The sequence below is a fragment of the Diospyros lotus genome, chromosome 7 (assembly GCF_014633365.1).
Source record: "Diospyros lotus cultivar Yz01 chromosome 7, ASM1463336v1, whole genome shotgun sequence".
NCBI lineage: Eukaryota > Viridiplantae > Streptophyta > Magnoliopsida > Ericales > Ebenaceae > Diospyros > Diospyros lotus.
The window spans coordinates 29,459,575-29,482,758 of record NC_068344.1 but is presented as its reverse complement, the minus strand read 5'-3'; the positions used below and the strand labels follow the sequence as shown (position 1 = coordinate 29,482,758).

At 38.7% G+C, this 23,184-nt stretch overlaps 1 protein-coding gene across 2 annotated transcripts in view; it reads left to right on the top strand.

Moving 5' to 3' along the window:
* LOC127806337 (diacylglycerol kinase 4-like) overlaps nt 1-23,184 on the top strand; it is a 61,833-nt gene that overhangs the window by 21,787 nt on the left and 16,862 nt on the right. For both annotated transcript variants that reach the window (XM_052343562.1, XM_052343563.1), the window contains exons 2-7: nt 4,581-4,703; nt 4,878-5,012; nt 5,094-5,179; nt 9,401-9,488; nt 20,548-20,623; nt 21,271-21,353. In XM_052343562.1, coding sequence (XP_052199522.1) covers nt 4,581-4,703; nt 4,878-5,012; nt 5,094-5,179; nt 9,401-9,488; nt 20,548-20,623; nt 21,271-21,353 — 591 coding nt within the window. The remainder of the gene's footprint in view (nt 1-4,580; nt 4,704-4,877; nt 5,013-5,093; nt 5,180-9,400; nt 9,489-20,547; nt 20,624-21,270; nt 21,354-23,184) is intronic.

Here is a 23,184-nt window from a genome sequence, read left to right as displayed (position 1 = left end):
CTGTTTGAGCCCCATCAATCCTATTTCTTTGCCTTCTGTATGCTCTTGGTCACTGTAGTTGGTCATATGAGATGGCTGTTGACCATTGGCAGTGTAGGCCTGAACCTTAGCCTTAAGTTGTTGTCCTCCTTTTGTTGGTTTCCCATAAAGCTTCCAACATTTATCAACTGTATGCCTTGGCTTCTTACAGAAAGTGCACCTCAAACTATCTTTGTTTGTGGTCCAACTTGTATCCATGAATCTTTTATCTTCTTTAGTCCCTCTTTCACGTCCAACTCCTTTTAGAGTTCAATAGAGCTGAATTCTCCAAGTGACCATGCTCAACATAACTCCTCTTCGACCTTCTTCTGCACGTATAATAGAAATTACTTCATTTAAGGAGGGTAGATCAGGCTTACCAAGAATCTGAATTCTAACAGCATCATATTCTAAATTTAGTCTAGCCAAGAAATCATATATTCGCTCCTTCTCTACAAATCTCTTTTGGACTGCTGCATCTTCACTGCATTTCATTTGGATGCTCTGATAGTGATCCAATTCTTGCTACAAGGTCTACAACAAGTTGGAATATTCGGTGATAGACCGATTCCCTTGCTTGGTTGCTGCTGCCTTGGTCCTAAGTTCATAAATCTGAGTGGCATCACGTACCTTCGAATAGGTAATCTTCACCGCCTCCCATATCTCCCTTGCCGTAGTTAAGAACATAACGGTATCACTAATCCCCGGATTCATGGAGTTCCATAGCCAAGACATGACTAATGAATCTTTTTCATCCCATGCACCATACATAGGATCATTCTCCTGCGGTCCAGATCCCTCCAAATGACTCAATTTTCCCTTGCCTTTCAAGAAAGTCTTGATAAGTTGGGACCACTTGAGGTAGTTCTTGCCATTCAACCTATAAGCTGCTTGGACAATTGGAAGTTCTCCTCCAATACTATGATTGATCGAAAGTTCCCTCCCAGTGCCTTGACTAGAACTTTCTGTAACATCAGTCATGCCTACTGATTTTTCAGTTTCGGTTGCCATGCTTTACAATCTCGACAAGTCTAGGACTAATCCTAAGGCTTTGATACCATGTCAAGAAAAGAAGAAAAACCTGACTTGTATTAAGATGCAGCACAAGCTGTAAATTTATACAGCATAGGCACAGCCTGCCTTATGCAGATTTAGGAAACTACACAGCCTACCTAATGCAGATTTAGGAAACTACCAAATCTAGAAAGAAATAAAAGGAAGGCTACAACAACCGAATATAAAAAGAAATATACAAAAAAGATACAAGACATAATATACAATCAAATCACTTAAATAAGGAAAGCAAAGTAATTAAATAAATCTCCCATGGACTCCCGTGGATATGAAACAATATGAATCAGCCCCATAAGGAATATGAATCAGCCACGTCTTCTAATAGTACAAATAGCATGACCCCAAAAATAAATAACCTTTGATACTAGCCCTCCACACAAATCCCAAAATTTCTAGGTCGGGAGAGATCTCTGTACATGTTTAAAATCAACTTCAAACCCCACTAGACTCCCCTTCTGCTATAGATTTTCCCTTATCTGGAATGACAACAAGCAAACAAGTGAGTTACAAGACTCAGCAAGTATAAATCTAGCAAAGGGAATAAGATAGATGGATCCCTGAAGGCATGCATAAGATAAGAGTCAAGGTAAGACTACTACCCGACATTTAAAAACAAATCTTTTGGTCATGCCTTCGTCATTAATAATACCTCAGAAATTGGTATTTCATCACTTAACAACAATGCACACATTTAATTTATAGAGTGATATTCGCACAATTTACACAATAGCATAACACTCTTTTTCCATACATGACTCATAGCAAGAAGTCATCAACCCATGCTCATGCAACATTATATAATGATAGAAATACATGTGCCACTCTGGCTCTCTAGGCCTCTACAACCATGAGACTATGTGAATACATATATAGCAAAATTCATCAACCACCCACAGTGGCAAGAGCATTGCCTACCGGGCTTATGACCACCTCACCCGCGTCAGACGCTCAATAGGATATCCCATCTCACACTTCCAGAACTTAGCCGCCGCGCCAAAATAATAATAAGAGGCACAAAGATAATGATAGCAATGCATCACACAAGAGAAGAGATTTTCGTGGACATGCCAACCAAAAACATTACTTAACAACTTCCCAAAACGTGATCGTTATGGTTAATATAGATTTAGGAAAGCCTTAACCGACTCAAACCATATCCAAAGTATATGATATTATATATCAAATTGAAGCTCTCGAAGTCTAGTTTATGACACTTCAAACGGATCGCAATTCCGAGTTCTACATCAAAAGTTATGGCCGAAATAGCGAAGCATGCATAGTGCAGTCAAGTCGCTGCCGAGTGGACTCGGGGGAAATCCGAGTCAACTTGAGCCAAGTTGACTCGCCCGAAAATGAGTCGACTTGACCTCCTGGATGAGTCGACTTGGCCGAAAACGGGGAAAAAAGGCCAAAAGAAACCAGCTTCGGCCAAGTCGACTTAACCCACCAACAAGTCGACTCGGCGCAACCTATGCACAAAATGAATACAAAACACTCAAAACCACCCATGGCTAATCCCCTAACCCCCAAGTTGCCATTCCATGCCATGGAGACCAAAAACAAGACTCCATGACCTCTTGAAGGAAACCCACATTTTTAGAAAAAGTTGGAAACAACCCACTCAACTCAAGCTTTAAAAACACCACTTAGAGATTTGAGAATATCAACTTGGTTACATATGAGGACATAATATTGCATTAAAAGATAGAAAAAGAGAAGATGGATGCTTGCCCTTAGATGGAGAGTCCAAGAAGATGAAGATCTTGCCCAAGGTTGAAGACCCTCCACTTGAAGCTTTATTCTCCACCAAGAGAAGAGAAGAACAAATGAAGAAGAAGAAGAAGAAGAAAAATTGAAGAAGAAGCAAGAGGGTATTTCCAGCCCTCTAAACCCACCAACCTTGCCCCACTTTCCACATTTACCCCTTACACAACACACACACAACACTACTTTATCAAGCCCCTTTTGGTCTTTTGGCTTTATTTACATTTTCTTATCCCTTTTTCTTTAATCACCCATTTACACACACAATATAACACACACACACATATATAATTTATGCCAAGGCCCACTTTTACTTAAGGCCCAAGCCTACTCAAAAGCCCATCCCATGCTAGGCCCATGGAATTATTCAACCCATCACTTCCTTTGGGGCTACAAACCCTTGGTCCAAGCCCACTTCATAACCACCATTTATACCTTAATTTTACACACTTTACTTTCAAGCAAAATTTTCCCCAAAAATACTATTTTAAATTAATTGCCTCCTAACCACAAGGAAACAATTTGCACCAAAAATATAATTATCAAAAAGACCCATTAAACGGGTCGTTACATCTAGGGAAAGGTATCCTTTTTAAAAAAGGTACCAAGTTAAATATTGAAGTCTATACTGATGCTAATTATGCTAGGTCTTTCACGGATAAAAGGTACATCAGGTTATTGCACTTTTCTAGGAGGGAACTTAGTAACTTGGAGGAGTAAGAAGCAAAGTGTGGTTGCTAGATCTAGTGGGGAAGTAGAATTTAGAGCAATGGCGAATGGAGTATGTGAATTTGTATGGCTCAGGATCATTGTTGAAGATCTGAAAGTTAAATCAAGAGGGACAATGAGACTATTAGCTCAATATTCATCACAATCCAGTTCAATATGATCAAACCAAACATATTAAAGTAGATAGGCATTTCATAAAGGGAAAGCTTGATTGTAGGTTGATTAGTACTTCTTATACTCCAACTAATGACCAGCTAGCTGATGTCTTAACTAAAGGACTATTGGTGTTATGATTTTAGGAGATCATCAGCAAGTTGGGAATGGATGATATCCACTCACCAACTTAAGAGGGAGTGATAGAAATCCAGAAATCTTTGCTATAATTGTTTCCTTCCTAGAATATCTCTATTTCCTTATTTCTAGAGGTTCCTTTTTTATTAGCATAAGATTATGTTTCCTTATTGGTATCGTTTCCCTTATTTTTCTTCCTTGATTGAGTTGACTAATCCCTAATTATTTGGGATTGGTTGCCTAATTCGGGATCTACAGTTGTAATAAATAAATACCAAGTGTACCGTTCCACAATATAATACAAAAAAATATTCTTTTCCATAGTTGCCTTAAGTGTGGGGCTAGGATTGCAAATGGGACAATCAAATGTGTTACACCATGGGTCTTCACCCAAAAGTGCTAGCTGAAGGTAACTTATGGGCTCATGGGAATAAATAATATACCCAAGGCCTCTTAATAGACTACTGATCTTGGATTAGCTTGTGACAGATTTCCCTCCTTTAATACCTGATGTCCTTGCCAGGCCAAAAATCTCATATCGATCAATCAAACCCAGGTCAGATTTAGAACACTCTTGGCTTCCTGACTGTAATTGGTTCAGTTATGAATTAGTTCATTGGGAATCTCATTTGTTATTGGAGAGATCATAAATTTCTTTTGATGCCAAGCTTGTAACAGAGAATTTTTATTTTCTTTCATGATAGGTTTTGGACCTTCAACTTGTAAGGCCTGATGAATTTGTTGATTATGGATTGGGTTGCCTGGAGAAGTTGACCGAACTTGGGGACTCATGTGCCAAAGAGACTCGGGAAAAGCTGAGGGTTGTGGTAAGCATAGGGGTAGATGAATAACTCAGCTTTTTGTTTACTGTGCAATGCTGTTTTGATGTTTTTATTCATCACACTGCAAATGAACACTGCCAATTCAAAACACTACAAAGAAATACAAAAAATCTTGAGGCTTTTGAATGGGAGATCATGGTCACAGGGTTCTCTTGACAGGTTGCAGGAGGTGATGGCACCGTGGGGTGGGTCCTAGGATGCCTTGGAGAGCTTAAGAAACAAGGGCGGCAAACAGTTCCAACAGCAATTATTCCTCTTGGTACAGGAAATGATTTATCTAGGAGTTTTGGTTGGGTAAGATTTTGTTTGTGGTAACTTTTCAGTTTTCTTTCTCTCCTGTGTTTTTGAGCAACTTCTGGAAACTTCCTTCCCCAGGGCGGCACATTTCCTTTTAACTGGAAATCAGCAATCAAAAGAACTCTTGACAGGGCTAGGACAGCTCCAATAACCCGTCTAGATAGGTGACTGTTCTTTTCTCTGATACTGAAAATATTAATGTTTTTGTTTCTTTGTGTTCTATTCTTTGATATTTTTTCAAAAGGTTGATTCTTTAAAGCCATTGGTTTTCCAGCATGTTTCTGTGTACATATTGAATGCCTAAGTAATATATATGTTTATTACATCAATTTTGACAAGTAAAGTCTCTAAAATTAGTTGTATGGTATGTTGAAGGTGGCATGAGGTCCACTGGTTGCTCCTTTGTCATTGGAATGTAATGGGTTTGAGTTGTGGAGACAGCTTCTTTGCAAAGTAAGGGTAAGGTTGCATGCAGTGATGACCTTCCCCCAACCCTTGTGTGTGCACACGAAATAGAAAAAGAAAAGAAAAAAGAAAGAAAGAAACACTAAGTGCTCTTAGTTCTATAATTTTTGAGTGCTCTCATAATTAGGTTCGTAATACATGTTCCTTTGGTTTCTACTTGGTCTGTTAACCAAAAAGTGTTAGTATTTGGACTCAGGTCCTTGTGTAGAGGACAACAAAAAGGAATTTGACCAATTGTTATCACCATCTTGATAGAGCTTAAATGACAGGTGAACCATCTGAGGGTTTTCTGAGAGATTTAATATACACTGGAAGTGGAAAACAAGGAGAAAGCTATGTGAAAATTTGCTGCTTACAGCAGTGGATGAGAACCTATTTAAGAGTTCCATATAATGATTACTATATTGGTTTGAATTTTTGAAAATGAAACTAGATTTTGTGATCGTCACATTTTGCTAAATAAATAAGCTTTGTTTGCTAATTTATTACAGAGATATGAAATACTATCATGTAACCTATCTCTTTTGAAATTCTTTAGGCAAGGAAAATTTTTAGGTAGCATGGTGGCTTGCCACATGTACTCTCATTTGACTATGTCACCCTCTCAATGTTACTTGAAAATATTGATGATTACTGTTAAGATATTATGATTTGTATATATTAAGCAACTGTATATGCACTACATCACTATGTTATAGTAACCACTTATCTTATATGATATGTAGAATATGTATAGAATATATACTTTGCTCACAGCATGACCCTTCATCTATAGCATCTTTTGCTCACATTGGTAACCCTACTACTTGTTTTACATAGTTCTCTTCTCTTGGTCCATGGATTTTTGGCTCTGATACCATGTAAAATAAGAGAATGTAAATTTTATATTGAATAAGATGTATGGAAATTATATACATGAGCCTATACTATCACAAAGGAAAGTATATATATTATACTCATATCATATAAGATATATGGTCACTATAGCATAGAGATGTCGTGTATATACAGTTGCCTAATATATAAATCATAATATCTTAACAATTATAAATTGGAATCTGTGTTCAGCGTAGTAAATTGGTGATTCATGTGTTTATTTATTTTCTTCTAGGAATTATTAAGAGGAAAACATCAAATATGATGAAATAAAACTTAGGGCAACTAGAGACTTGGTAGAACAAAATGTAGAAGAGTTGATTATCATATTCCAATGGAAGTGTTTCTATTGAAGAAAAAATAGACTATGTCTTCTAATGATATTATTTTTTTAAATATCTAATTTTTAAAGAAAATTACAAATAACTTGAAATTTTAATTAGGTAATTTATACACTTATTGTCACACATTATAGACATAGTGAACAACTTTCCTTTCCCATTTCCATCCAATGCTTCTCCAGGTAATATAGGATCCTCTACTTATCAGCAAAAGGAAAAGGAAAAGAAAAAGAAAAAGAAAAAGGTTTGTGTAATCCTCTTTTCTGATTCCAAGTTGTCTATGAAGTAGGACTAACCAATAACGAAATTAATGGAGTTTTTGAAGTTTATCCTAGTATAAAGTAACTATTGTCTTATGTTTCAAGATAGGATGTGTTATAAATGTATAGCAATGGCACTACAACCCAAGAGGGGGGTGAATTGGGTGTTTGAGAAATTTAAAAACTTTATAGAAGGTTTTGAAAACAAAATATAAAAACAATGAAACACAACCAAAATAAATGCAAGAGGGACAAAAGGATTTATAATGGTTCGGTTAACCCAAGCCTAATCCACTACCTTAGCTCCTCACTAAGGATTTGAAGCAATTCACTAAAACCTCCTACCACACCTGGTAAGCCCTCTAGCAACCTTGCTAGGAATTACAACCTCCTACTTCACAAGTAGGCCCTTTAGCTCAAAAGTTAGGAAATACAAACCTCCTACAAACAATGTAGACCCTTTAGCTATTCAAGCTAGGAAAACTGGGAATGATAAAAAAAAGAGGATCTAAGAGTAGACATTCTTAGTTACAAGATCTTTCAAAATAAACACAAGACTTGAACAAAATGATACAAATGATAATCAAGTCTTTTGAGAGAAAAATGAAGAACAAATGAGAATATAAAAGATTGAGCACTTGAAAGCTTGTAATGAATTCTCTTGGGATACTTGAATGAACCTCCATCCCTCTATTTATAGAGCTTCATGAGAGCTTTCAAAAAACTAGACGTTACTGTAGCAAACGGTCGGATCACTGTAGCACCTGTCAGATTACCAATGAACTAAAACGCGGCCTAGGCGGCGCCGAGGGCCTAGGCGGTCGCTGGCCGCCACGCTTATGGCCAAATCGGCCACCTTAGGCGCCGGCCCGGCTAATCGGTACTGGGCGGCGCCTAGGCGGCCAAGGTGGACGCCTAGCCGCGTGAACCGCCTGGCCGATTATGGCCTAATCGGCCGCCTGGGCCGCGTGAATCGATTTAGTATAAATTTATTAGAGTTTTTGTTTCCCCTTACCCGTTACCCCTTCTCTCTCGCGCGCACCGCCACCGTCTCTTGCAGTTGCAGTCGCCTCCGGTTCTTGCAGTTGCAGAGTTGCCTCGCCTCTCTCGTGCTCGCGCATTGCCACCGATTTCCCCTTCTCTCTCGTGCTCGCACACCGGTTGCAGAGTCGCCTCCGGTAAGCAGTAAGCAAGCAGCAGCATCGATTTCCCCTTCTCTCTCGTGCTCGCACACCAGTTGCAGAGTCGCCTCCGATTTCCCCTTCTCTCTCGTGCTGCTTGCTGTTGTGTGTTGCATCTTTGTTTTCTTTTTGTTTTTTTGGTTATTTAATTTAGTATTTATGTTAATATTTGATTATTTATTATTCACTTATTTAAATATTTATTAATTATTATTATTAATGTTTTAAAAAATTTAATGTCATTCCATTATTGTTGTATTATTATTGGTTTATGTTGCATTATTGATACTTTTCAACTTTGATTTAATTGAAAATAACATCAAATTACATCACAAAAAAAAAAAAAAATTAAAAAAAAAATAGTTTTCCTAGAAATCATCAATAGTTTTCCTAAAAAAAATAGTTTTCCTAAAAAAAAATTACATTTTTTTAATGAATGTAATTAAAAAAATTACATTCATTTCCAATCATTGCAATCATTGTCTTTGGCATTCCTCTTCAACCATCATTGACGCAACCATAGAAATCATCATATAAGCACTTTGAAGTCCTTGTTCGCCAACAACATCAACCATCAGAAGCAATAAACAACAATTTGGGGTTCCTCATCTCAGTATACAATCAGTCAGTTCTATCTATGGCCTTATCTTTTTGCAAGGCCCTTATAACTAATATTATACTTGAATCCCTCCCATGAAGTTTTTCTTGGTCTTCCTCTTCCTCTTTTGCTAAATACTTGTTTTGTTCCATCCATTCTTCTCACAAGAGCCTCTGTTAGTTTTTTTTTTCTCATATGTCCAAACTATTTTAATTTAATTTGTACTTTTATGATGATAATGATCAAGGATGGTTAGTATAATTTACTTTGTACTTTTATGCATGCAAATTAATAGTTTGCATTTGAGCTTTACAAATGAAGTAAGGGTTGCACTTACACTCTAGCATGGAGGATTTTTTTTTTTTTTCACTGCATTGGTTTGATGTGTATGATATTCTGAGTGTCAAAATTTTCTCAATTTTTTATTCTACCTAGGTTCTCGTGAAGGTTCATACATTTGGTTTCTAGATTTTAAGTATAGTGTTCTGCAACACCATTGCTTTCATGGTAAATATCAAATTTGGCTCTCTAAAGGAAAATATTGCCATTTTCCGTAGACTCATATGTATTCATGTCTACATATTTGTTATGTACATTTTGAATTCCATGTATGGGCATATTCCTGTTTGTTCATAGCTCTCAACTACAACTTCATTTTCTGCAGCTGGAATGTTTCAATATCAATGCCAAGTGGGGAAATTAATGATGGACCCCATTGTCTAAAGCGTGTGGACGAGTGTTTGCTTGATGAGGTGGTACTTATAGCTATTTTATTACTTCTTGTTTATCAGTTGGCTCCTATGATTTTATGAACAATTTATCTGCATCCTACTTAATTGGATTGCATCTCATCTTTTGAAATTGTGCGATGGTTATAAATGCTTATTCTGCATGGATTGTTCATCTTCATTTAGCAATTTGCTCTTACTTATGTTTTAGATCAATCACTCCTATTTAATATTCATCCCTCAGTTGCTTTATGTTTATGTGCCTTTTTTTTTTATTTTTTCAAATTCTTTTTCTTTGCTGATGGCAAGATTGCGTGAGAATGTTATTTGCAGAATCCTTACAGTCAATCTGACATTTTAAATAGCAACATGGATCAAACTGATTTTCCAATTCTTAACACAAATTAGAGCAGGTATAAAAGGCACCTTGGTAGTAAATATAATGTGATATAGAATGCAACTCAATCCCCTTTAGTGGACTCTAGCTGTAACATTATAGCTGGTCAAAATGAATTGTTCCTTTTCTTGGATTAGGAAATGCCCGCACCCTTACTTTATTTTACAATGCCACTATAGTGGTAAAGATGTTCATATTTTATGTAGAGACTAGATTGTACGAGTTACATGCAATGTTGCTCTCGTGCTCCATTGATTAAAGCAATGGGACATCTTCAATCTTTTCAACAATGAATAATCCTGGAAGATGTATAGAGGAATGCAGATTGGGTTTGTGAGAAAATAATTAGGAGAGAAAAACCTAAGAGACTAGCCTCTCTTAGTTTGTTATTTATAATTAGCATAATGGGTCTTAAACCTATGGGTTTAATCTAATTACAAAATAAAACACACATAATAATTATAATATATACTAATAATTCTAACACTCCCTCTCAAGCTGGAGCATAGATATCATATGCACCAAGTTTGTTACAAATATATTCCACTCGAGCACCCTTTAGAGACTTGGTGAAGATATCTGCAAGTTGATTATTGGAGTTAACAAACTCTGTAACAATAACACCTTCAACCAACTTTTCTTTAACAAAGTGACAGTTGATTTCAATATGCTTAGTCTGCTCATGGAACATTGGATTGGAAGCAATGTGTAAGGCAGCCTGATTATCACAAATAAGCTTCATGGGAGACACTTCACAAAACTTGAGTTCTTGCAGGAGTTGTTTAAGCCAGATGAGCTCACAAGTTGCATTAGCCATAGCCCGATACTCTGCCTTTGCACTAGATCTAGCTACTACATTATGTTTCTTACTTTTCAAGAAACTAGATTTCCTCCCACAAGAACACAATACCTAGAAGTTGACCGACGATCAGAAGGAGATCCTGCCCAATCTGCATCTGCATAACAATAAATATCTGTGTGACCCTTATCCTCATAAAGTAGCCCTTTACCTGGCGCTCTTTTGATATATCTCAGAATCCGGATAACAGCATTCCAGTAAGAATCACATGGTGAACTAAGGAACTGGCTAACTACACTCACAGCAAAAGCAATGTTAGGACTGTGAGAAAACAATTATGAGAGAAAAACCTAATAGATTAGTCTCTTAGTGTGTTATTTATAATAGGCACAACGGGCTTAATAACCTATGGGCTTAGTCTATGGGCTTAGCCTAATTACACATAGTTATAACAAATAAATAAATAAAACTCATACAACAATATGCAATATATCTAATTATACTAATATTCTAATACTCCCCCTCAAGTTGGAGCATAGATATCATATGCACCAAGCTTGTTACAGATATATTCTATCCGATGACCGTTTAGAGACTTGGTGAAGACATTGGCAAGTTGATTACTGGAGTTAACAAATTTTGTAACAATAATACCTTCAATCAGCTTTTCTCTAATAAAGTGATATTCAATTTCAATATGCTTAGTCCGCTCATGGAATACTGGATTGGAAGCAATGTGCAAGGTAGTTTGATTATCACAAACAAGCTTCATAGGGGACACTTCACAAAACTTGAGTTCCTCCAAGAGTTGTTTAAGCCAGATGAGCTCACAAGTTGCATTAGCCATAGCCCGATACTCCGCCTCTGCACTGGATCTAGCTACTACATTCTGTTTCTTACTTTTCCAAGAAATTAGATTTCCTCCCACAAGAACACAATATCCAGAGGTCGACCAGCGATATCTGTGTCCTTATCCTCATAGAGTAGCCCTTTACCCGATGCTCGTTTGATATATCTCAGAATCCGGATAACAGCATCCCAGTGAGAATCACATGGAGAATTGAGAAACTGACTCACCACACTCACAACAAAAGCAATGTCGGGACGAGTGATTGTGAGATAGTTCAGTTTGCCTACCAATCTTCTATACCTTCCAGGATCTGAGTAAGACTCCCCCTGTCCCGGCAAGAGTTTGACATTTGGGTCCATTGGGGTGTCAATCAGTTTGCAGTTCACCATACCAGTTTCTTCTAAGATGTCAAGTGCATACTTCCTCTGAGAGATTGAGATCCCATCTCTTGATTGAGCAACTTCAATACTAAGAAATATCGGAGTTTGCCTAGGTCTTTAGTCTGAAAGTGCTGATGGAGATGTTCCTTCAGATTTTGTATACCAACTTGATCGTTCCCTGTAATAACAATGTCATCTACATAAACAACGAGATAGATATATAAAGAAGAAGAATATCGATAGAAAACTGAATGATCAGCTTCGCTTTGAGTGAGACCAAAAGCTTGAACCACAGTGCTGAACCTGCCGAACCACGCTCGTGGAGATTGTTTCAGGCCATAGAGAGACTTCTTGAGTTTGCAGACTAAATTGTACTCCCCCTGAGCAACAAAACTAGGTGGTTGCTCCATATAAATCTCTTCTTGCAAATCACCGTAAAGAAATGCATTCTTAATGTCCAATTGATAGAGCGGCCAATGACGCGTGGCAGCCATAGAGAGAAATAGGCGAACAGAGGCCATTTTAGTAACTGGAGAGAAGGTATCACTATAATCCAACCCATAGATTTGTGTAAAGCCTTTGGCAACCAAGTGGGCTTTAAGATGATCCACCTGTCCGTCGGGGCCCACTTTAGGGGTGAACACCCATCGACAACCAACGGGAGTCTTTCCTGATGGCAAAGGCACCAAATCCCAAGTGCCAGTAGAATTCAAAGCACCCATCTCATCTAACATAGCCTGGCGCCAATCAGGATGGGACATGGCTTCACCAGTGGTTTTAGGAATAGAAATAGAAGAAAGGCTCGAAACAAAAGCACTATAAGCAGGTGACAAATGGTCATAACACAAAAAATTATAAAGAGGATGTGGATTGCGAGTAGACTGTGTACCTTTGCGGAGTGCAATAGGAAGGCTGTCGAGTTGAGGATCCATGGCAAGAGTGACCACTGACGGAGAGAGTGAGTCAGGAGAATCGCAGTCAAGAGGAATGCCGGTGCCATGAGCAGGATGAGGACAACAGTGATAAGTAAGAAGTGGAGGAGTCGGGGAGTGTGGACCGGAAGATGGAAGTGAAGGGTCCACCAAGGAGGAGATAGACGAATCTGATAAGGGCAACGAAAGAGAAGGAATAGGCAATACTTGGTCAAGACGCCGTGAATCAGGCTAAACAACAGAGAAGAAAGACTGTTGTTCAAAGAATGTGACATCAGCAGACATAAGATAGCAGTTCAACTCAGGAGAGTAACACTTATAGCCTTTCTGCAATCGGGAGTAACCGAGAAAAATACACTTGAGGGATTTGGTAGCAAGTTTATCCTGTCCCGGTGAAAAGGAATGTACAAAACAGATACATCCAAATACATGAAGGGGAACAGAATAAAGGGGCTGGGAGGGGAACAAAAAAGCGTGAGGAATGTTGTCCTTTAACACTGAAGATGGCATGCGATTGATCAGATAACACGCAATAAGAATAACATCTCCCCAGAATAAGTAAGTGAAGAGAAAAGAAGTTCATTACCACACATATGATCAATGGCGCCAAAATCTATAATCCAAGGACCAAGAGATGTGCTTTTAGCAACGCAAGCAACGAGATTAACAAGATGAGATTGTTGGGTGGCCTGAGACTTCAAAAAGACATCATACTCAACTGCAGACATAGGTATCAACTGTGAACCTGGTGCAGATTGGACATAACTAGGATCACTCTGGAATGCATGAGCTGCACTGGTAGATGATGTAGGCGGAGCAGCGGGCCGACCATGTTTCTTCCAACACCTGTCCTCAAGATAACCCAATTTCTTACAAAAGGTACACTGTGGACGTGTCCGATTATTATTACGACCTCTATTTCCTCCTGAGTGAGAAGCTTGAGTCACAAGGGCTGAAGATTCGGTTGGAGGAACAACATGAGAAGAAGAGGACATACCATGTGCACCGGTCATGTTCAACAACCTTTTAAAAGAGTCCTTCATAGTAGGATTAGTGGAGCTAGTTAAGATTTGATGCCTGATGGCGTCAAATTCTGATTTTAGATCGAAAAGAGCAATAACCATAAAAAACTTTTCTCTTTGAGCAACCTATTCAGTCTTGGTCATAGTAATGGGGAGAAGAGCATCAAATTCTTGCATGAAAGCCCGAACCTGTTCCAAATAAGATTCCATTGACGACTCTTGCTTCAGATTCTTGATATTAGAGACCACAGTGTACAAACGTTGGATATCATTCGTATAACATTCTTCAGCTTCCTTCCACACGTTAACACAAGTTTCAAATGGCCGAAAGAGCTGCATGATGGAGGGATCAATGGACTGCCATAGGAGACTGCATAACTGGCCATCAACTTGTTTCCATCTAGCCCGTTGGCTTCCAGCACACTTTCAGCCTTTGTGGTAAGATGATCGGCTTGGCCTTGCCCTTTGAACCACATTTTGACAGAGGCTGTCCATGAGAGATAATTGGTAGACCCTATCAACTTGATAGTGGTGATATTGGCTGTTTCGATATTGGAGACCGGAAAGGACTGAGAGGTAGCAGGGGCAACAGTTGCGGTTGCGGGAGTAGCATCAACAAAAATTGCGTCACTCAGGTTAGACATAACCAGGATTTGACACCAGGAATAGGCCTAGGGAAGGGAGGTGAGCTGATCTGGAGAAGCCGGGAGAAAACGGCTGGTGGATGCGCCTTCACGTGCCGACGCGTGGGAGCGGATGGCTGCATGTGGTGGTGGCGCGTGGCAGCTCCGATGGCTGCGATTTTCTGGCGGCAACTCAGCCTGAAGGCGACGAACCCTAGGGTGGGGTCGGTTCTAGCAAAAGATGGCCGGATAGTGATGTTCGACATGAATAGTGAAGAATAGAAAAAAAAACTAGGTTTTTTTTTTCGACGTGAACAGTGACGATGAAGAAAAAAAAAAAAAACTAGGTTTTTAGACCGTTGTAAAAAGATACACAGCGGTGGCTAGGGTTTTTCTCACCGGTGGTTCTGATACCATGTGAGAAAACAATTATGAGAGAAAAACCTGAGAGATTAGTCTCTTAGTGTGTTATTTATAATAGGCACAACAGGCCTAATAACTTACGGGCTTAGTCTATGGGCTTAGCCTAATTACACATAGTTATAACAAATAAATAAATAAAACTCATACAACAATATGTAATATATCTAATTATACTAATAATTCTAAGAAGGACGAGTGAATGTGAAATATTTCAACTTGCCTACCAGTCTCCTCCTATATCTTTCAGGATCTGAATAAAGCTCCCCCTGTCTCGGCAAGAGTCGGACATTCGGATCCATTGGGGTGTCAACTGGTTTGCAATTCACCATACTAGTTTCTTCTAAGATGTCCAGTGCATACTTCCTTTGAGAAATTGAGATACCATCTCCTGATTGAGCAACTTCAATACCCAAGAAATACCGAAGTCAGGCCTAGGTCTTTGGTCTGAAAGTGCTGATGTAGATGTTCCTTCAGCTTCTGTATTCCAACTTGATCACTCCCTGTGATAACAATGTCATCTACATAAACCACAAGGTAGACACATAAGAAAGAAGAATGGTGATAGAAAACCGAATGATCAGCCTCACTTCGAGTGAGACCAAAGGCTTGAACCACAGTGCTGAACCTGCCAAACCACGCCCGTGGAGATTGTTTTAGACCATAGAGAGATTTCCTGAGTTTGTAGACTACATTGGACTCCCCTTGAGCAACAAAACCAGGTGGTTGCTCCATATATACCTCTTCTTGCAAATCACCATGAAGAAATGCATTTTTAATATTAAGTTGATAGAGCGGCCAATGACGCGTAGCAGCCACAGAGAGAAAGAGGCGAACAGAGGCCATTTTCGCAACAAGAGAGAAAGTATCGTTGTTATCCAATCCATAGATCTGTGTAAAATCTTTGGCAACCAAGCGGGTCTTAAGACGTTCCACTTGGCCATCAGGATCCACTTTGGGTGTGAATACCCAACGACAACCAACGGGAGTCTTTCCTGGTGGTAAAGACACCAAATCCCAAGTACCATTTGAATGTAAGACGTCAATCTCATCTAACATAGCCTCGGGCCAACTAAGATGGGACAGAGCTTTACCTGTGGTTTTAGGAATAGAAATAGAGGAAAGACTCGAAACAAAGGCATTATAAGGAGACAAACAGTCATAGCATAAAAAGTTATAAATAGGATGGGGATTACGAGTAGACCATGTACCTTTGTGAAAGGCAACAGGGAGATTGTCGGGCTCAGGATCCGAGGCAAGAAGGACAACAGACGGAGAGAGCGAGTCAGGAGAGTCCTGGGCTGGAGGAATGCTGGCGCCAGTAGCGAGATGAGGACGACAGTGATATGTAAGAAATGGAGGAGCCGTGGCTGGTGGGCTAGAAAACAGTAGGGTAGGCGCCAAAGAGGAGGTAGACGGATCTGAGGAGGACAGCGGAAGAAAAGAAAAAGGAACAAGCAAAACCTGGTGAAGACTCTGTGAATCAGGCTGAGCAACCGAAAAAAAAGACTGATGTTCAAAGAATGTGACATCAGTAGAAAAAAAATAGCGATTCAGCTTAGGAGAGTAACACTTATAGCCTTTTTGCAACCGGGAATAGCCAAGGAAGATACACTTTAGATATTTTGCCGCAAGCTTATCCTGTCTAGGTGAAAAAGAATGCACAAAACAGATACATCCAAAAACACGAAGAGGAACAGAATAAAGTAGTTGTGTAGAGAATAAAAGGGAATGAGGAATTTGCTCCTGTAACGCTGAGGATGACATGCGATTGATGAGATAACATGCAGTTAGGATAGCATCGCCCCAAAATTTGGTGGGAAGATTGGCATGTAAAAGGAGCGTCCGTGCAGTCTCAATAAGATGGCGATTCTTACGCTTAGCAACACTATTTTGTTGAGGTGTATAAGGACAAGAGGATTGATGCAAGATGCCATTAGAAGTCATAAAGGTAGTAAATGGAGAAGAAAAATACTCAGGGGCATTATCACTACGTAAGGCACGTATAGAAACTCTAAACTGTGTTTTTATTTTAGCAGTAAATGTCTGAAAAATAGAAAACAACTCCGATTGACTCTTCATAAGAAACAACCAAGTGCAACGAGAAAAGTCATCAATGAAAGTAACGAAATATTAAAAACCAAGAGTAGAATGGACGTGGCTGGGCCCCCATACATCAGAGTGCACAAGGGAAAAGGGAGCCTTAGTCCTATTATTGACCCGACGAGAAAAAGAATGATGAGCATGTTTACCACGTTGGCATGACTCACAATTAAATATGGACAATGACGACAAACTAGGAACTAATTTCTTCAATTTGGAGAGACTGGGATGACTGAGACGATAATGGAGTGGATCTGGGGAAGCGACACTAGTGCAAGCTGCTGATGAACTAGGCACAGCAAGATGATAGTGACCCTGTGACTCACGCCCGATGCCAATCGTCCGCCCCATACCTTGGTCTTGAACACAAATAGAAGTAGGAGTAAAGAGAACATAATAGTTAAGGGTTTTGGTGAGTTGGCTAACTGAAATCAAATTAAAAGAACTACCAGGAACATATAAAACAAAATTTAATGAGAAAGAAAAGGTGGGTGTGATTTGGATGATCCCTTTAATTGCAGTTTTGGTACCATCAGCCAGGGTAACAGTAGGTAAAGTATCAAAATAGGTAAGTGAGAAGAAAAGAAGTTCATTACCACACATATGGTTAGTGGCGTCAGAATCTATAATCCAAGGACTAACAGATGAGCCTTGAGCAACACAAGCAATGGGATTATTAGGATGAGACAGTTGGGTGGCCTGGAACTTCAAGAAGGCATCATACTCAGTTGTAGACATAGGTACCAATTGTGAACTTGGTGGAGATTGAGTAAGGCTAGGATCACTCTGAAATACATGAGCTGCACTGGTAGATGATGCAGGTGGAGCAGTTGGCCGACCATGTTTCTTCTAGCATTTGTCCTCAAGATGACCCAGTTTCTTACAAAAGGTACACTGTGGACGTGAGCGATTATTATTGCGTCCTCTATTTCCTCCAACGGTGGAAGCCTGAGATACAAGAGCTGAAGATTCGGCTGGAGGAACAACATGAGAAGAAGAAGATATACCATGTGCACCTGTCATATTCAACAACCTTTTGAAAGAGTCCTTCATGGTAGGGTTAGCGGAGCTGGTCAAGATTTGATGTCTGATGGCGTTAAACTGTGGTTTCAGACCGGAGAGAGCAATAACCATAAAAAACTTCTCTTGTTGAGCAATCTGTTCGGTGCGGGTCGTAGTAAGAGGAAGAAGAGCATCAAATTCTTGCATGAGAGCCTGAACCTGCCCTAGATAAGATTTCATGGACGACTCCTGCTTGAGATTCTTGATATTAGAGACCACAGTGTACAAACGTTGGATGTCGTTTGTATAACACTCTTCAGCTTCCTTCCACACATCAACACAAGTTTCAAAGGGGCGAAAGAGTTGCATGATGGATGGATCAATAGACTGCCATAGGAGGCTACATAACTGGGCATCAACTTGTTCCCATCTCGCCCAATTAGCTTCTGGCACACTTTCAGCCTTTGTGGTAAGATGATACGCTTGACCTTGCCATTTGAACCACATTTTGACAGAGGCTGCCCATGAGAGATAATTGGCAAACCCGATCAACTTGATAGTGGTAATATTGGTTGTCCCAAGATTGGAGACAACAAAGGATTGAGAGACAATAGGGGCAGCGGCAGAAACCGAAGCGGGAGTAGCACTGGCAGAAATCGTCACTGAAGTCAGACATGATGAGGACTTTGACACCAGAAATAGCTTTAGGGGTTGTTGGTGGTCAGATTTGGAGAATCCGGTGAAAGAAGACCGGCGGACGCGCTGTCACACGTCGGCGCGTGGAGTCGAAGGCAGTGTGTGACGGCGGCGCATGGCTTGTCCGGCGGCTGCGATTCTTCGACAGTCGGCCGATCTGGAGGCGGCAAACTCGAGGGTGGTGGCGGTGTGGTGAGTTGGTGGCCGGACATCGGTGACTTCAGTATAGGCAGTGACGGTTAGGGTTTAAAGTATGCTGGAAAATGATACACAACTAGGGTTTCGACGGCTAGGGTTTTTTTTGTCTCACTGGTGGCTCTGATACCATGTGAGAAAATAATTAGGAGAGAAAAACCTAAGAGACTAGCCTCTCTTAGCTTGTTATTTATAATTAGCTTAATGGGCCTTAAACCTATGGGCTTAATCTAATTACAAAATAAAACACACATAATAATTATAATATATACTAATAATTCTAACAGGGTTTTTATCAATCAATGGAGTTCCTTGTAGGGTTCAAATTGGAGTTGATGCATTTGGAAACTCACAAAGAGTGTTTTGAAAATGGAAAGAACAAGAAATAGCACTTTTGGAACTGAAGGGACCTTTTTTATTTTTGGACAAGGGGATCTTGTTTGGGAGGCAAAAGAAATACAAAGCTATATTGAATTTACATGTCTTTCTCGTTTCTCATCTTTTTCCTATACTATCTTGCATGAATCAATTCTTTTGATACATAATATTTTTTCCTGCTAATCTTCATTATTTATCTCCCAGTGTAGTATGAGTAGGAAGTCTGATCCATGCATTCTTTTCTTTGCATCATGTGACTGCTATTACTACTACTGGGTTGGGAAGCAACAAATTTGATTATATGTTCAAATGCTTTCTCATCTTTAATTGAATATCATTATTACCTTTGAATTCTACACAAATTTGTCGCTCATGGCATGCATACATAAAACGCAGTTAAGTTGATAAAATAAATTGTTGTCACAATTCCCGCTTTCACACACTGTAGGATATCCCTCAAGAATTACACTCATTCGCACAAAGTAGGATAAAATCTTAAGAACCAAGAAAACAACACAGAACTCAAACACACACGTGACACAAGAAGATTTATCTTGGTTCGGATCTCCTTTTGAGAGATCCTACGTCCAGAATGATGAGGGTCTTGGCTTCACTATCTTGAAATCAGAAAAACAGATTATATGCACTGCACTCTCTCACAGCCCTATACACAAGCTGTCATAACTAGAGATTACAAAGCTATAACACAAACTTCTCTCTCCATACACATCACATACTCTTTATCTCAAGATAGAATGGAATCAGTAGTTGGAATGACCCTCTCTGCCCTTTATTTTTAAACCGTAGATGGCGGGAGTTACAAGGATTTAAACGGACTTTATACATGTGCCGGTTAACATTACAATATGTAACTAACGGACTTCCAGAAGCCTGCTGATACCCGCATTCTTCTCTGATTCTTTCCTCTCCTGAGTCTCAAGACTAATCTTAGGCAAATCTTTTTACATAAATATTATTAAAGAGAAAATATGGCATCCTTTCAAAACCTGAAATTTGTTTTTAAAATCAGCCGAGTGTTTTGAGAAAATGTACGACAGAGAAAATGATTGGCTTAGTGGGTATGTAATTGCTTTGGTTGCGTTTAAAAATTCTAAACATCTTCTCGTATCATTAAATTCTTAATGAAAATTGTTGCAGAACTTGAGCAAACAAAGTGGGTATGCTGGCTCTATGTAATAGTGTGTGTATATATATAATATGACAATTTGACTAGTATTTATTGTTCTTTCCTTTAATCTTTTATTATACCTTGATGGAGCTTGCAGGGACTGGAAATGGAAGGGGAATTGCCAGAAACACTGTCATACTACGAAGGAGTGTTTTATAATTACTTCAGCATAGGTATGGCATTTTATTCTTAAGAAATGTACATCATTCATGGTTCATCCCTTTTTATGCCATTAATAAATCTTCTTCTAAAATGTGTATGTGCACCCTTTTATCTTATCTGTATGGTTTGTTATTCAATTCTAAACATTGAACCTTCAAAGGTGGTGCAATAACTTAATTTCTATGGGATTGACCAAAATTAGGCTTATGCTTTTCGAACCATTACCTAACCTAAGGGTTTGTATTTCATGTTTATCTACTCGTTTTGTGTAGTAACTGTTTATGCAACATTAGTCTTATGTAAATATATCTGATTATTCATCTGGTGATCTTATTTTATTGTTCTGTTTGAGGTGTCAATTGGGCCCCAAAGTGGTGAAAGGAGATCCGTACTTTCAACCACCAAACATTAAATCTTAATGGTCTGTTAACTTAACCTTCTCCTACTGTTCAATCTGGAGGAGAGGTTTGTTTATCAAAAAACTACTCTTACAATAACTCAAAAAATATAGATGGAAAAAAGTGGAAATTAATGAAGAAAAGTTATTCATTTTTTAAGGTTTGTTTGTGAATCTAGTGCAACCTCTTATGCACTTGTTTATGATGAATTTGTTATCTTCCATATTTTGTTCAGTTTCTTCTTTTGGACTTGGATTCAGGAATGGATGCACAAGTTGCTTATGGATTCCACAACCTAAGGAATGAAAAGCCTTACCTTGCACAGGGTCCTATTTCTAACAAGGTCTGATTGCCACTCTCACTCTCTCTCTCTCTCCCCCCCCCCCCCCCCCCCCCCTCTCTTTCTCTCTCGGAGCACCTTTTCTCTAATAAAATGGCAATCAATCTCAATGTTCTTGGTTTTCCATGGGATTAGAAGCAATATGCATCATAGCCTCATTGTCACAAATGAACTGCATAAAATTTGATTTGAATGAATTTTAACTCCCCAACTGATTGGTTCAACTATATCAACTCACATGTTGTTCATGCCACTGCCCTATATTCAGCCTTTGGCACCTAGCAACAACACTATTTATTACTTTTTCACAAGACTAAGTTTCCACGAACAAATACACACTATCTAGACATGGATTGCCATCACTAGAGACCCTGTCCTGCTTAATTAGATATCTATATATCCCACAATCTGACCATGTCACTGATCTTGATATGATATGCCTCTGCTAGGGGCACCTACACCTTTGATATAAGGGTAAATCACTGTATCCCAATGATTATCACAAGGTGAATTTAGAAATTAACTTATCACACTCACACTAAATGAGATATCAAGATAGGTGACTGTGAAGTAGTTAAGTTTGCCAACCAATTGACAGTGGTGCCTATGGTTAAAAATAAGCTTCCCATGTCCCAGTAACAATTTGATATTTGGATCTATATGGGTAACTTTTGGCTTGCATCCAAACATCCTTGTCTCCTCTAACATATTCAAAGAATATATTCTTTGAGAAATGTAGATATCTTGCTTCGATCATGCCAACTTAATACCAAGGAAATATTTTAGTTGATCCAAATCCTTAGTTTGAAATTATAGATGAAGTTGTGCCTTTAACTTAGTAATACCAATATTATCATCTCTTATGATAAACAGATCATCAACATACACCACTAAAATAATGTGATGACCAAACTTAGAACGATAAAAGACTAAATGATCAGCCTGGCTTTGAGTTAACCGAAACTCTAGGGTAGCTGGATTGAATCTACAACACCAAGCCCGAGGGACTATTTTAGGCCATATAAGAATTTTTGAAGGTGAAATGCCAAACATGCCCTTTTATATGGACAAAAAGCTGGACCATCGGATCCATATGACTGGAAAATTAGAAATGTACTTATAAAGGTGGAATTAATACCTACATGTGAACTGATGTATGAAATATTAGAAAACACTCAACAGAATTATCAGAAACTAATTTATTCATGGAAGAAAATGTTCATGCCATTTTTCTTGTTTGAATTTCAAAGTGAACAAAGCTATTGAACTTTCCTTTTAATTCATCTATACTATGGCCTCAATTTTTTGGCTTTTGTGCCATCTTTGAACTTGGGCACTATTCATTTTTTCTGGGCAGGTTTAACTGCTCTATATTGTTTGTATATGGGAATCAACTACTTTGGTATTATATCTAATTTTAAGATGTTACCAGCTTAATTAGATATCAAGGATTTATTTACTGAGCATGCATTTTTTATGAGAGGTAATAGAACTGATAGCAAAGTCTTACTAAGATGAAATATTAGAGAACATTTAGCGGAAACAGATTTATTCATAGCTGTGAAAATACAGGCCATTCTTCCTGTTAGACTTCAGTATCCCAAAAGATATCCAAATTTCCTCAATTCATCCATACTTGAATTGGTACAATTCATTGGTTTTTTAATGTCTCTGATGACTGATGCTTGTATTTTGGATTGCGTTGCTTTTTTCTCTGTAGATTAAATTTAGATTCTCTGCATTGTCTAGATATGGGAATTAGCTACTTTGATTTGAAATTTTTTAAAGTTAAGATGCAGTCACTATGCTTAATTTGATATAGAGGATCTATTCT